We start from the raw sequence: 15,305 nt of genomic DNA, 5'->3' as shown, positions 1-15,305 counted from the left end.
TAAATATAATGGGTAACACAAGTGTCCCTATCTTGAAAATGCAGGGACATGTTCAGGAACACCCTCTGTGTGGATTTTGAATCCACATCAAATCATTTGCTATCATCATTCTACGTTTTGTATTTGTCTGCTTATGAAGAGCAGATTCTTATAGTTTATTTAGATAATGAGACTTTGAGTTTCTACCATTATGGTTTCCTATGATCAGTTCTTATCCTTTTTGTCCCTGATTCCACTTAACATTGAATTAAAAAAGGCAAGAACACTGGCATATGCCAAAAAACTTTTAAAGGACATTCCACAGGTGTCTGTTGTCTCCAAGAATAACATCCTTTCTCACTTAAGCTGCCCAAGAACATACAATTCTTAATGTCAGCCAACTGCCAAACAATAGGACAGAATGATAGCAGTCTAGCTCACGTAGAAATCCTAAATCACTTACTGGTAAGTAAAACAAAAACTCCTCAGGAGGAGGGTTACCATTTCCCAAGCATTTAAGAGTGATATTGTCCCCTTCTTTGATGGCATTTTTTGATGGCAGCACTTGTATTGTCACCTGCTCTGTAGGATCTGCAAGAGTCACAAACACAAGTTAACCATTTCATCAAGTACCAAATTACTTTGTACATATAATGTAAGTGACTAAATTATACACAATTTTCTCAAGAAGCTAGTAATGGTAATTACTTAAATGTATCTTTTTATAGAAGGACTGAAGTTAATAGCTGCTTGCTATAACAAGTACTAATCTTGGTTAGAGCAAACTACAAAGAAGCTCTGTTACATAAAAATCAATTTCTTCTTAGCAAAATGTCTTTACCTGAAATAGGAATGACCATAATTATTTTATGTGTAAAGGTCCAGTAGGAACAATCTCATTGTATAATCTCATTATAAGGACATTTAACTATATTACACATATCTTACAGTTTGGAAAGATTGCTAGAAAAAGAGCTAAAACTATCAGGCACCCCTACACTCATATTACACAATAATATTTTATATTAAATATAAAGGGACATGGGCCAAATAATACCAGGAAGATTTTTGGTCTGAAGAAGAGCAGATTTGCTTTCAGAAAGATGAATCCCATAAACAGAGCAAGACCCTTAATATAATACAATCAACAGAACTGTGAATGTATTGTAATTCTTTTCTGTTCATTGGAGCCAAGATGCAACTTTAAATTCCACTTTGGTCATTTTTAAGGAGAAAATAGGGCTAAAGGGTATTCTTTGGTCAAGGTTACTGCTCAACAGTAGAAAGCTAAAGGAATTAAAAGCTGGATGCACAGTGGACCATATCTACCCAACAGGAAATCAAAGGAGGCGGAGTTGGCAGTTATAAATGAGCCACTTTCTAACATATTCACTTGCTATGTAGCTGATAATACAATGAACAATGAATTTTGAAATCATATAATGTAAAGGTTTATTTTAGAGAGCCTTTTCCACAAGGCTTAATAACTACTGAGGCATGTGTCTATATTTCTAAACTGGCAGCACTAAAAATAATCCATCTATGAAGACTTACTTTGCTATTAGCTAATAAAGTGAAATGAATAAGTGGTAGACTTTAAAGCTGTTTTTTCTTCTATCTCTTGCAATCATTTACTTGCCTTTCTAAGATTAAAGGCAGAAAAAAAAGAAACCCGGAAGGGTTGTTATAGATTGCCTCTGACTTTTTTCATGCTTGGGCATTTTTGAATATTTTCCCAGAAGGCTCTGAGGCTAAACAGTAATTGACTTAATATACTTGTTCATTTTTCTGAATTTGCCTGAGGTAGTTCCCTGACCAGTTCTCAGTACAGTGGGAAAGTAAATAGAGTTTGTCCCCCACTGGCCTTCCATTTCTAGGCCTCCCTCACTCATTCACATGGCCCTTCTCTGCCTGGTTTGGTCTGTCTCGCGTCACTGCAGCACATCTCTGACCAAAGCTGACACCAGAACTGCTAGAAATCGTAATCGATCTGACTTTCTGCTTTATTTTAACCCTGTTTCTCGGTATCCCTTCTTCAATAGGCTCTGCTCTGTACTGGAGAGTTGAAGACCCAGACTGAGATCAGGGGGTTAAGGTAACAAGTTGGAGTTTTAACAGTGGCTTTCTGGATGCCCGCTAATGTGTGTCCAATGAAACTAATGATTGCATACTCTCCCTTTGACTTTGAATTTTACTCTATTAGTAAATCATCAGTCTGCCAGTTACTCCAGCTTTCTCCTTTGCCCTCTCTAATCCACTCAATCACCCAATCTTAATGACTGATCCTTATATTTTGCATCTGATTCTTCCCTTCTATTCTCCCAACACTTCCCTAGTAAAGGCTCTAATTAATCTACATCTGAAACATTGCCACTAAACGTCATTTAGTTCCACACCATAAGCCTTTCTCTTTTCTACATCTTTATACATATTTTCTCTAAATCAGTTTTGGAAATAGTGCTTTGACTATTACAATGATATTTAAAAGTCTTCATGCATGGCAACCCACTCCAGTACTCTTGCCTGGAAAATCCCATGGACGGAGGAGCCTGGTAGGCTGTAGTCCATGGGGTCTTGAAGAGTCGGATATGACTGAGCGACTTCACTTTCACTTTTCACTTTTCTGCATTGGAGAAAGAAATGGCAACCCACTCCAGTGTTCTTGCCTGAAGAATCCCAAGGACGGGGGAGCCTGGTGGGCTGCCGTCTGTGGGGTCGCACAGAGTCGGACACGACTGAAGTGACTTAGCAGCAGCAGTAGCAGCATGCATTCCCAACAAGCAAAGATTGAAATAAAAATTTCTTAATCTGGTATCCACAACTGCTTTGAACTTACTTTGGGTAAGAATCATATATCTCACTACTCCATATATACCCCTGCTGCTGCTGCTGCTGCTGCTAAGTCACTTCAGTCGTGTCCGACTCTGTGTGACCCCACAGACGGAAGCCAACCAGGCTCCCCCTTCCCTGGGATTCTCCAGGCAACAACTACATAATAACAAATGGGTCTACTCAATTTCTCTTTTTCTCATCTCTCCATTTATCTTATGTTCATTCATTTGGTTAATACTTGTTTAGTTTAAGTACTAACTGCTGGAGTTACAAAGCTGAAAACAGCAATTCCCTGTCCTTAGTGAACTCTCAGTTTATTTATGATGACATCAAACTTATAAATTAAGACTGTAACAACATTAAAACTGCCTAAGATGCATAAGCATAGCAATCACTGGTAGCTTATAGATTCACCAGATGAGGAAGCTTCCAATAGGAGTTGACCCCGGAGTTAGGTTTTGAAAAATAAGATGTTTGCTGGATAATAAAGGTGACAGCTTAACAGCATATGAATAGGAATGTACACAGTATTCTACAGGAGGAATCTGGAAAATAGAACAGATTACAGAAGGCAGTGAAGTGGTGAAGGTTGAGAAAGGAAAGGACCACAGCTATAGGAGACTCAAGGCATTTTGAAATTGAGAATGTAGACATCATCCTGAGAGATCTGGGGAGTTGCTTAAGAGTTTTCATCACAGGAGTAACATGTTCACATTTGTGTTTTAGAAAGATATTTCTGGCAGCAGTTTGCAGGGCAGTTTGGGGTGAATAGACAGGAAAACTATTTTTGAAGCTGTTACAAAAATACCAGCAAAGAGGAATGGTGGCATAATCTTAGGCAGTGTCCAAAAGGCACAATTAGATACACACAGATGAAAGAGGTATACTGTAAATCAGATATACACAGATGAAAGAGGTAGATTCTATAAAACTTTCAAGATGAATTGATCACATTTCTTTTTCTTGAGTGTATACTTCTGTACTTTTCATTTAGCTCCTCCTTCTCTTCTCTGAAGTCATCCTGGAGCAATGAAAATCGCTGAGTCATGTCCAACTCTGTGACCCCACCGACTATACAGTGCATGGAGTTCTCCAGACCAGAATACTGGAGTGAGTACCCATTCCCATCTCCAGGGGATCTTCCCAACCCAGGGATCGAACCTAGGTCTCCCGCATTGCAGTACCAGCTGAGCCACCAGGGAAGCCCATGAATACTGGTATGGGTAGCCTATCCCTTCTCCAGCGGATCTTCCTGATGCAGGAATCAAACCAGGGTCTCATACCTACTGGATGAGAAACTCTAGAGTCAGGTCCAGTAGTCTGTATTCTCACAAGTCCTTCAGGGGTTTCTGATGCACACTGATGTTTGGGGATCACTGTTCTTGGACACCTGAATTTTAGGACTATTCACTGTGTCTCTGTGGCACTTACCAGCTGCAGCCGGGCACTGACAATTTCCTTCTGATGCACGTATCTTCTCTATTGGAGAAACCCCTTGAATGTCAGGACTAGGTCTTAAATACTTTTGGGTCTTAGCTTTGAAGGCCAACACTGCATACATTGTACCTTCTCAAAAGCTCTGCCAAATGTGCCCCGCACAGCCAGCCACAGTAAAATCATTTCCTTCTTATTCATCCAAGGACTTTTCTGCCCATCTATTTCCCCATGCCTGATATTCACATATATTCTGTTCTTTCTAAGCCAATTTTCCAATCCTTTTCACTCATCTTGATGTTCTTTCCTATCTTGTACTTCTGTACTTACACCAAGATAGTTTATTTCCAATTGAATATCTCTGAGCAGAGTTCTGCCTCCACATACAGAAATAATAGTTTGATTTTAGATAAGCTGTACATGATGAAATCCTCTCAATCCTTGCTTTTAAATCAAGTTGAAACTTGTTTACAAAGTTTAAGGCAAAACATCTCATGATGGTTAGAGCAAGTGGAATTTCAGTTTCGCTCTTTATATAAGATTCTGCACTTCATGGAACCCAAATAGAAATGTAGCCGAGATAAAACTCTCTGAAGGTTTAATGGGCATTTCTACCCTTTCTCTCAAATAGATGTAGAAGTATTAGGTTATTCTACAACATATGACAGTATTATGGGAATTTCTAATTCATTAAAAATAGTAAAATATTCTGTATCATTCCCTGAAATATATCTTGTCTATATGCTTATTAGGTAAAAATGATAATAATACTTACTAACAGGCATCTAATGTTCTACATATTGTGCTATTTTAGATTTATTGTTTCACTTAATCTCCATAACACCACCATGAGGTAAGTATTATATTTTTCTTATTTCAAAATATGAAAACTGAGACAAAGTAGTTAAGCTTCTTTTCTAGAAATACATAGTAACTAAGAGCAATGAAACTGGATTGACAGCATCTTTGCTCTAAATCATATTATCTTGACTTCCGTCTTACAGGAAGGAACACAGCATTGAAGAAAAGGATTCTAATCCAGTTGCTAAAGCTAATTTAGTGCAAGTCTCTGGGTCTCATTTTGCTGTTAAATAAAATAATGGACTTAGATCAGATGATCAAGAAAGTTCCTTTGTAGTCTAATATTCCAGGTTTTAAAATCTGTGGTATAAAGATAAAATACCTTGAAATTCAACATCCTATCTAACTTATGCAATTGATCGCACTATTAAAATATTTCTCTTTATTAAAATGGAAATTCCATATCTAGAAAACCAGTCAGTCATAAGTCTCTATTCATCTGTCATTCATTCAGAAAAACATCAGGCGGCATTCTCAACTCCTACAAAATCCATGACTATGTGCCAGGGTTGAGAATTAGCAGAAGAAATCAGACTAAGTTAGAGAATACAAAGGAGATGATTATAAATAACAAAGTAGAAACTGAAAGCTATCATAAGATGAGTGAGAATTTATTCTATAGGTCTTGCAAAGAGGAAGATATTACTTGGGTACTATGGAATAGGGATGGGAATTTGGAAATAGATTCCAAAGAGCTTATGAATTGGGCCTTAAAATAACATTGGAACATTTTTTCTAATACATTAAAATTGTATAATTATATTGAGTTACTTACAGTAAATATCAAAAACTGCTTGTTCAGAGTAAACTGTTTTCTGGCCAGACGGTCCATAATATGTCACAGAGCAGGTGAATGGCATTTGTATGTCAGCCTTGGTTGTCTTGTACTCCAGGGATGAAGTCATGGTATAGAGCTGAGTTACTGGGTCCATTTGCTTTCTAAAAATTATGACCACCACTGAAGAAAATAAAGAACACTAATGGTAGAATCTTTCATCGGAAAATCACAGCCCTTAATTAACTGTCATAGCAACTTTGAGAAGTGGTTTTGTCCTTCTTACTGCATTTAACAGGAGGGAAAATTGACATGTAGTGAGGTAGATGTCTTTTTAAAAGCATGAATCAGAGACATGGACAGAAATAGAATCCTGGGAATTTTATCTCCCACTCACTTTAATTAACTTTTAGAACATGCCATATACAGAAATAATTTTCTCTGCTCTTGATTCTTCTGCACAAGGTCTAAGATGATGTTTTAAAAAATCCCTTTCTGATTTAATGGATACTTAAGTAACAAAGAATATAGAGTCATAAATCAAAAGAGGGCAATGCATTTAGACTCAGGATAGTCTAAAGAATGCTTAGACAAGAGAAAGGCAAAACAGGTCACCTGAATTTATTGCCCACTTCTTACCCACCTCCTTCAAGAGGTTGCAGAACTTTTCCATTCCTGTACCACGTGATGTTGCCATCTGGATAACTGTCTTTTGAAATGCACTCACCCAACTGCAATATAGAGAGGAAATATTACAACCGTGGTTCATCAGGGGTTGTCCATTTGAAAGCCCCAGACTCCTCAAGGGATGCAGAGTTACTCCAATGATTTCCTGACCCATTCATTTTACAAGTCCCAACTAAGGACTGAATGAATGCACTCTGACATAAAAACACTGTCTTGTGTTTAAAATTATAGTCTTGCCCATTTTAAAACGTGCAGTAGATGCTGCCACCATTAATAAAATCACATTCATTTAAAAGCATTACCCAATTCATTCTGACAGTATTCATTTTTAACATTAACTAAATAACATAACAGTATTAACATTGGCTATTACCATGGTTGATAGATCTGCATTTGAAAGAATCATTAACGGTGTTAAAATGAGGCTGCCTCTCCAACTTCATGCTACATTTCAGATGACATATACTTACCACGAACTGTAATCCTCACCACTGTACTTCACATGTGTTTTTAATATTTGTGTGTGCGTGTGTGTGTGTGTCTGTGCATGCACTTACGTGCTCAGCCATGTACAATTCTTTGCAACCCTGTGGACTGTAGCCCACCAGGCTCCTCTGTGCATGGGATTCTCCAGGTAAGAATACTGGAAATGGAGTAGGATGTCATTTCCTACTCCAGTTTTTAATATTTCAGTTCAGTTCAGTTGCTCAGTCGTGTCCGACTCTCCGCGACCACATGAATCACAGCACGCCAGGCCTCCCTGTCCATCACCAACTCCCGGAGCTCACTCAGACTCATGTCCACAGAGTCGGTGATGCCATCCAGCCATCTCATTCTCTGTCGTCCCCTTCTCCTCCTGCCCCCAACCTTTCCCAGCATCAGAGTCTTTTCCAGTGAGTCATGTCGTCACATGAGGTGGCCAAAGTATTGCAGTTTCAGCTTTAGTATCAGTCCTTCCAATGAACACCCAGGATTGATCTCCTTTAGAATAGACTGGTTGGATCTCCTTGCAGTACAAGGGACTCTCAAGAGTCTTCTCTAACACCACAGTTCAAAAGCATCAATTCTTCGGTGATCAGCTTTCTTCACAGTCCAACTCTCACATCCATACATGACCACGGGAAAAACCATAGCCTTGACTAGATGGACCTTAGTTGGCAAAGTAATGTCTCTGCTTTTTAATATGCTATCTAGGCTGGTCATAACTTTCCTTCCAAGGAGCAAGCGTCTTTTAATTTCATGGCTGCAGTCAGCATCTGCAGTGATTTTGGAGCCCAAAAAAATAAAGTCTGACACTGTTTCCACAGTTTTTCCATCTATTTCCCATGAAGTGATGGGACCAGATGCCATGATCATTGTTTTCTGAATGTTGAGCTTCAAGCCAACCTTTTCACTCTCCTCTTTCACTTTCATCAAGAGGCTTTTGAGTTCCTCTTCACTTTCTGCCATACGGGTAGTGTCATCTGCATATCTGAGGTTATTGATATTTCTCCCAGCAATCTTGATTCCAGCTTGTGCTTCTTCCAGCCCAGCGCTCCTCATGATGTACTCTGCATATAAGTTAAATAAGCAAGGTGACAATATACAGCCTTGACGTACTCCTTTTCCTATTTGGAACCAGTCTGTTGTTCCATGTACAGTTCTGACTGTTGCTTCCTGACCTGCATACAGGTTTCTCAAGAGGCAGGTCAGGTGGTCTGGTATTCCCATCTCTTTCAGAATTATCCACAGTTTATGGTGATCCACACAGTCAAAGGCTTTGGCATAGTCAATGAAGCAGATATAGATGGTTTTCTGGAACTCTCTTACTTTCTCCATGATCCAGCGGATGTTGGCAATTTGATCTCTGGTGCCTCTGCCTTTTCTAAAACCTGCTTGAACATCTGGAAGTTCACGGTTCACATATTGCTGAAGCCTGGCTTGGAGAATTTTGAGCATGACTTTACTAGTGTGTGAGATGAGTGCAATTGTGCGGTAGTTTGAGCATTCTTTGGCATTGCCTTTCTTTGGGATTGGAATGAAGACTGACCTTTTCCAGTCCTGTGGCCACTGCTGAGTTTTCCAAATTTGCTGGCATATTGAGTGCAGCACTTTCACAGCATCATCTTTCAAGATTTGAAATAGCTCAACTGGAATTCCATCACCTCCACTATCTTTGTTCGTAGTGATGCTTTCTAAGGCCCACTTGACTTCCCATTTCAAGATGTCTGGCTCTAGGTCAGTGATCACCTTATCGTGACTATCTTGGTCATGAAGATCTTTTTTGTACAGTTCTTCTGTATTTAGTGTTTATCAAATAATATTATGCAGTCAACATTAATCTGACTCAAAGAATTTTGAACTTGCTTTTTCCTCCAATAAAGGAAATTTGGGCTATTTTAATTAGTGAAAATGAGATTATGAATCAAGTGATGTGCTCATATATGGAACTCCAGTTTTGTCCTTCCTTCAAATCTCCACTAATATGATTGTACAAATCTGATCTCTTATCTTTACTTCAACTTTTCAATGGTTTGTCAGTAAGATAGAGACCAAACATTATACATTCTGCTGCTGCTGCTAAGTCGCTTCAGTCGTGTCCGACTCTGTGCGACCCCATAGACGCAGCCCAACAGGCTCCGCCATCCCTGGGATTCTCCAGGCAAGAACATTGGAGTGGGTTGCCATTTCCTTCTCCAATGCACGAAAGTGAAATGTGAAAGTGAAGTCGCTCAGTCATGTCTGACTCCCAGCGACCCCATGGACTGCAGCCTACCAGGCTCCTCCGTCCATGGGATTTTCCAGGCAAGAGTACTGGAGTGGGTTGCATTGCCTTCTCCAAAACATTATACATGACAGAAGGTTTGTCATAATCCAGCCTCTCTTAACTCTCGAGATTTACCTCTTACTGGACTCTCTTGCCCACTGACCGAGCACCCAAAATTCCAGCAGTACAAATAATGTGTTTCCAAACCATGCCATTTCCTTTCACATGGTGTTATTTCATATTGCTGGAAAGCCTGTTCTGTCTGTGGTGTTCAGAAAATGTACTCATTTACCATGACTTCATAAAACATTCAGTTCTTTCAAACAAGAAAGACTTACGCCTTTTAAAAAAAGAAACTCTCATCTCCCTCTCCTCCCTTCAGAAGTAACCACACCTTCCTCTATGTTTCCTTTCTACCTTGTGCAGACTTTCTAACTGGTGCCTGGAACACTGACAACTCTACAGAGCAAAGTCTACCTTATTTGTCCTGGCATCTGAGGACAAGAAAGGCATTCAACAATAGGCTAAGGAAAGGCAATCAATCTAAAGTAAGTCCTTACCTTTTTAAGCTTGTCTGTCTCAAGAAATGGGGCTTTGCTTACAATTTCAGGTTTAGATGGATGCTCTAAAGTTAAACAGAGAAATATTTTAAGTATGCATGGAAGAAGAAAATGGACATTTGTGATCTGGTTTACAGAAAAATAATTAATTTACTCAAAGTAGAAAAATAAGCAACACAATAAAGTTTTTCCATATAATCTATAATTAAGAAATCTGGTTAGCTACCCATTCCAGATATTTGCTTTCTTACATTAAATATTATTTTAAATGCTTATTACTTCTGTGAATAAAATATTGGTAACATTTTCTGGATGCTTTATAAATAGTGAGTATGGTTTAGATGTCAACAGAGATTAATGTATTAAAGAGGATATATTATCTGCAATGGATTACAATAGGCACTTTCTACTTATCAATAATTTCCAAATCTTTAGATGAAAACTGGAGTTCACATGAATTTGAATCACAGGGGCACTTATTTAAAATACAGATTTCTGAGCTCTACCAGGCCAACTGAATAATATCGAGGGGAAATCCTATAAACCTACTTTTAAAACAAGTTCCATCGGGGATTTTGGGGCACAGCGTAGTTTAAGAATCACTGCTCTAAAATCAAGGGAAATATATAGTAGTTAAGGGATGTAGAAGCTCAAGTTTCCTATTATCCCAAACCTTGTCTTTTAAGTGAACTTATATTCAGTTCAGTTCAGTTCAGTCGCTCAGTCATGTCCGACTCTCTGTGACCCCATGAATCACAGCACGCCAGGCCTCCCTGTCCATCACCATATGAAACTATAAATGTGAGAAAATCTTTCAAATTTGGAACCTAAGATAATGGACAGAGGCATTTTCAATATAGGAAGTTCTATAAGCATATATTCTAATAGAGGCTTTGGGAAAAACTGATTACAAATTGGATCAACGTGGTATTATTTAAACTTATTTTATTCTAGCCTTTAGTTGTCTATCATTGATGGATTTTTTTAACTTATTAATTAGCTCTAACAATTAGTCTATAGAAAATGGATATTTCCTCACATTGTCATTGATTTCTGTGAGTCTTATGGAGAACTATTCTATTCTCAAATAAACAGACAAAGACAACCAGATATCCTTTCTTCCATAATCTTACTGTCTACCATCACTGTACTTTTACTACCAAATTAAACTCGCTTTTCTATAATTATTATTCAGTTTGGAATTCAGTTATCAGACACGTTACCTAACCAGACCATTATAGGAAACATAAAAGAAGACAAAAAGTCTTTGGAACAGCAAAATGGGTATCACCAAGATTCCAGGCAAAAATAATGTAATCTTCTTCAAGTTACTATCCAGAGTTAATTTTCCCTTTGCAATTATTTTATATTAGAAATTAGAATAATGAATAATAATAGTGAATTTGCCTATGTGTTGAACTTGCACTTCAATTATAGGAGGCCTGCTGCTGCTGCTAAGTTGCTTCAGTCATGTCTGATTCTGTATGACCCCATAGACGGCAGCCCACCAGGCTCCCCCATCCCTGGGATTCTCCAGGCAGGAATACTGGAGTGGGTTGCCATTTCCTTCTCTAATGCATGAAAGTGAAAAGTGAAAGTGAAGTCGCTCAGTCGTGTCTGAGTCCTAGGGACCCCATGGACTGCAGCCTACCAGGCTCCTCCATCCATGGGATTTTCCAGGCAGAAGTACTGGAGTGGGTGCCATTGCCTTCTTCGGACTATTTACTATTAATTCTAGAAATGTAATTTTCTTGATACAGTTTCCTGAAGAGCAATTATCTATATTCTAAATGCACAGATTGAAAAGAAAATATAAGAAGGATTAAAGAGTAGAAGAAAAATAGAAAAATAGAAAAGAATAACAAACAATTACATTAACACAAATAAGAAGTGACCTGGCTACCTGATTGTTAAGAATGTGACCAAAAATTATGAAAAACTGAAAAAATACTCAACATAAATAGCAATTTCTGGGAAATATGTAGCCTTCTACACTTCAGCAAGTCTTAATTTTGTCACTATTTTAAAATACAATCATTAATGTTCATAATTACAACTTGAGTTATTGATAAAAACTTAAATTATGTTCAGAATCCAATCCAATATTTTATGGCAAATGTCCAATGCCTTTGCGATAGGGCTGCATCCAAAATATTTAAACAGAACAAAAATTTTGGGGTTTGAGTAGTGAAAGTTCTCTGGGAACTAAAGTCAGTTACTCAGTGACACATCTCTCAGAGGTCAAAAGAGGTAGGGTATTAAATTAATTTATGTGGTTGATGAAAAGTCAAGATTAACAAGAAAAAAAGAGCAAATAGTTTTCTGTTTCCTCTTCAGTTACTATCTATGCCTGGAATATATATAGATTTGAAAAGATCCTCTAAAAAGTTAGATTTTTAATAGAAAGTGCAGGTGTGCAGTTTTGTTAGGTTGCACTAATGTCTAGCTCATGAAAATCAGATGACAACTTGGTTAGCCACATATTTCCTCTAATGTAGAATATATTCCTCTACTGTAATTTATAAACTCTGTATCACTGTCAATACTGGTGTGGTAAAATTGTTGGTCTTTTCCACATGTCCATGTGTGCTTGTTTCCATAAACACTCTGTAAAATTTATTATTTCAATAAAAGAAAGCTGCAGCAAACCCAGGGAAATCTGATGAAAGGATACTTAAAATTTAGTTCTCTTTGTACAGTTGTTCATTTTTCTATTAGAAGAGAGAGTCATACTGAATATTGAGACATTAATGCTAATACCAATTGCATTTCTTTGAGTTATTTTCTCAAACTTTTGTTTCAAACATTTCATATTAAATACATATTTTGCAGGTAACTTTCTCTCATATTAGCTTATAACAATCGATGAGTATCGGTTGGAGGACCATGAAAGAGGACGTGTACTATTTTAGCCAAATTGCATATTGATTCCAAAGTGTTTAAAAAAGCTTTATGTGAATTACATCTTAATATGATTCATGGATTCATAACTAAGTATAGAATTGAAAGGAAAAGTCATGTTACAAATGTATTAGCATTATTAAAATAATTTTGTCAAGGATTTCACAGCCAGGTGAGGATGAAGTGATGAACACAAAACTAGTCTATATCACCCACAATGCACTAGAGTTATTCTCAGAAACCACACAGAGGGCAGCTCAATTTGATATGGGAGAAGAGCACAAAGAGGCAGGTGCACTGGCTGCAGTGAGTCAAGGATGCTTCTCTCAGTATTTCCTCGACAATCACCTCTTGATGTACTTTAAGTAATCATCATGAGCATGAAATTATAGTTTATTTTCCTTATGAGATGGGAAGAGGTATTATTTTTTACATTTAAACGATCAAAATGAAATATAAGGGTAGATCTCATTTGTTGAAAGGGTTATTTTCTGCTTCTTTCATTAAAAAAAAGAAGTGACTTGCCGTTGAAGTTGAATAATTTTCACAGGGAGGGTTGGAGGAGTGATGCTCAGTTCTGACAAATATTGAGCACAGTGTCCAAATGAAAGCTCTAAAATAACACTGTGATGTCAACGATTACTCGGAGAAGAGCTGGCTGGTCCAGGTAGACAGACTCAAAGTCACAGAAATAGTTTTCCTTTTAACACCACACACACCAGTGTAGAAGGTTAGGCTGGACTGTGATTTTCAAAGGCTTTTTAGTGCTCAAGCCCTTCTCTCTTTTTTTTTCCCCTGAACAAAATATCATGAAAAACCTTTGAAACATTGAGTGACTAGAATTCTAGTTAATCAAGTAGAAGCAGCTCCTCACTTTCCTCAGCCTTATTCATTAGCTCCTCAAGAGAATCTTAGGAACAGAGTGGGAAAATCAGCACCTAATCTGAAGTACTCACTTACAGATGAGGAGATACTCGCACCCCTTGCCCTGACTGGTGAAGTCACTTGTCCAAGGTCAGAAATTAGTAGCAGATCTAACAAAGCTAGATCTCCTGATGACCAGTTCAGTGATTTTCCTATTATACCACCAACAGCCATTCAGCCATTTGGCTCTCTGGGCACGCATTCAACCTCTAAGTCTTTTGCACAATCACAACAATGAATCTTTGGGAGAACTTTTAAAGGTTTGCTCTTGCTAAGGGGTAGTTTTATTAACTTCAAATGTACATTAAATGCAAACAGTCTGATTTTAGTGCCATGTAACTACCAAACAAACAAAAATGCCTTATTAGTGGTGACAAAGCATGGGACTTATTTTGGATCTGGTCTGTTTTACCGACATGATTTCTTGCATGAGAGATATAGCTTAGAACTGAATAAACAAACCTTCATCAGAGTAATAAAGTCATCAGTCATGGCCTCTAGTTTGAACGAAAACAGTTTGACTTTGCTTATGAGGCGGACATTCTGCAGCAAACTGATTTGAGATTAGCTCACGTTAACCATACTCATTCTGTGGTACACAATGCATGTTGCTAGGTGACACGACAGAAGGAAACAGAGGACTGATTGATGAGCCTAGTAACTCTTAAGTGACTGCAATATATACATGCACAGAATGAAAGCCTCCATGTCACAGCTGCTATTTGCTTCACAAATAACGACCCAAAGTAAATTCATTATTTTTTAAAAAAGCAAAGTCCCTATATGCTCTTGCAAACTCTTTCTTTATCATGAGCTGTGCTGTTTATTTAATTGGACTTGGAGGGTCCCACAGTTTCTAGTATAAAACCCCATTTTCAAAAATGTATAAGTCATCTATTTAAATTCTCCCTGGCCCAGAGCCTGGAATGCAAATTCTGTTTCTGAGAATCACTTTGTTTTCAACAACATTCAAAAGAGAAGGGGGGTAGCGGGAGCTGATGGTATGCAGGGTGTGAGTTTGTTTTTACAATCATAGATATCCCTTGTATTCCAAAGCAGCATACAAATTTTATTGAATTAAGCCAACTGAATTTCTGGGCATTTAAAAAATTATATTCTAAAAATTGTATTCTGAAAATGGAACAACCTGGATTTTCTCAACTTTCTTGTAGACTGTCTTGATATTTGGTAATTTTAACATAATAACAAGAAATGTGACAATGACATCAATACACATAATCTTTGGAGTGATGTGACTTAATCTCTGTACCTACTGCAGTATATTCCTGTATACTTATATTTATGACATCATGGTCTAATTAAAAGATTTTGGATGATCTCTTTAGAAAAAGTGTTTCTAGCAGTTCAAAATTCATCTTCCTAATAACATAAAAGTGAAATAAAAGGAAAGAAAAAAAATACATGGGACATTGGCAAATACAGGATGGAGATTATTTGCGGTGTTTACTAGAAGGAGGCATAACTGAGAAATACTTGGTACTTGGTTTGATCCATAAAATAATTGAGTTGAGTTGATGGTTTCTGGAAAGTGCCTTCTAAGCTGAAAGGTAATCAACTGAAACATGTAATATGCTTTTACACGGTT

General features: G+C 37.6%; 1 protein-coding gene across 2 annotated transcripts in view; it reads right to left on the bottom strand.

Annotated features, from left to right (window-relative positions):
- Positions 1-15,305, bottom strand: part of ALCAM (activated leukocyte cell adhesion molecule) — a 249,353-nt gene that overhangs the window by 44,883 nt on the left and 189,165 nt on the right. For both annotated transcript variants that reach the window (XM_055417571.2, XM_055417616.2), the window contains exons 4-7: positions 9,875-9,939; positions 6,525-6,612; positions 5,882-6,064; positions 443-570 (exon numbers count right to left, since the gene is read on the bottom strand). In XM_055417571.2, coding sequence (XP_055273546.1) covers positions 443-570; positions 5,882-6,064; positions 6,525-6,612; positions 9,875-9,939 — 464 coding nt within the window. The remainder of the gene's footprint in view (positions 1-442; positions 571-5,881; positions 6,065-6,524; positions 6,613-9,874; positions 9,940-15,305) is intronic.

The sequence above is a fragment of the Moschus berezovskii genome, chromosome 1 (genome assembly GCF_049115385.1).
Source record: "Moschus berezovskii isolate FMDL1 chromosome 1, NW_MosBer_1.0, whole genome shotgun sequence".
NCBI classification, from domain to species: Eukaryota; Metazoa; Chordata; class Mammalia; order Artiodactyla; family Moschidae; genus Moschus; species Moschus berezovskii.
Note: the sequence above shows the minus strand (reverse complement) of the source record. Positions and strands in the feature narration are given on the sequence as shown.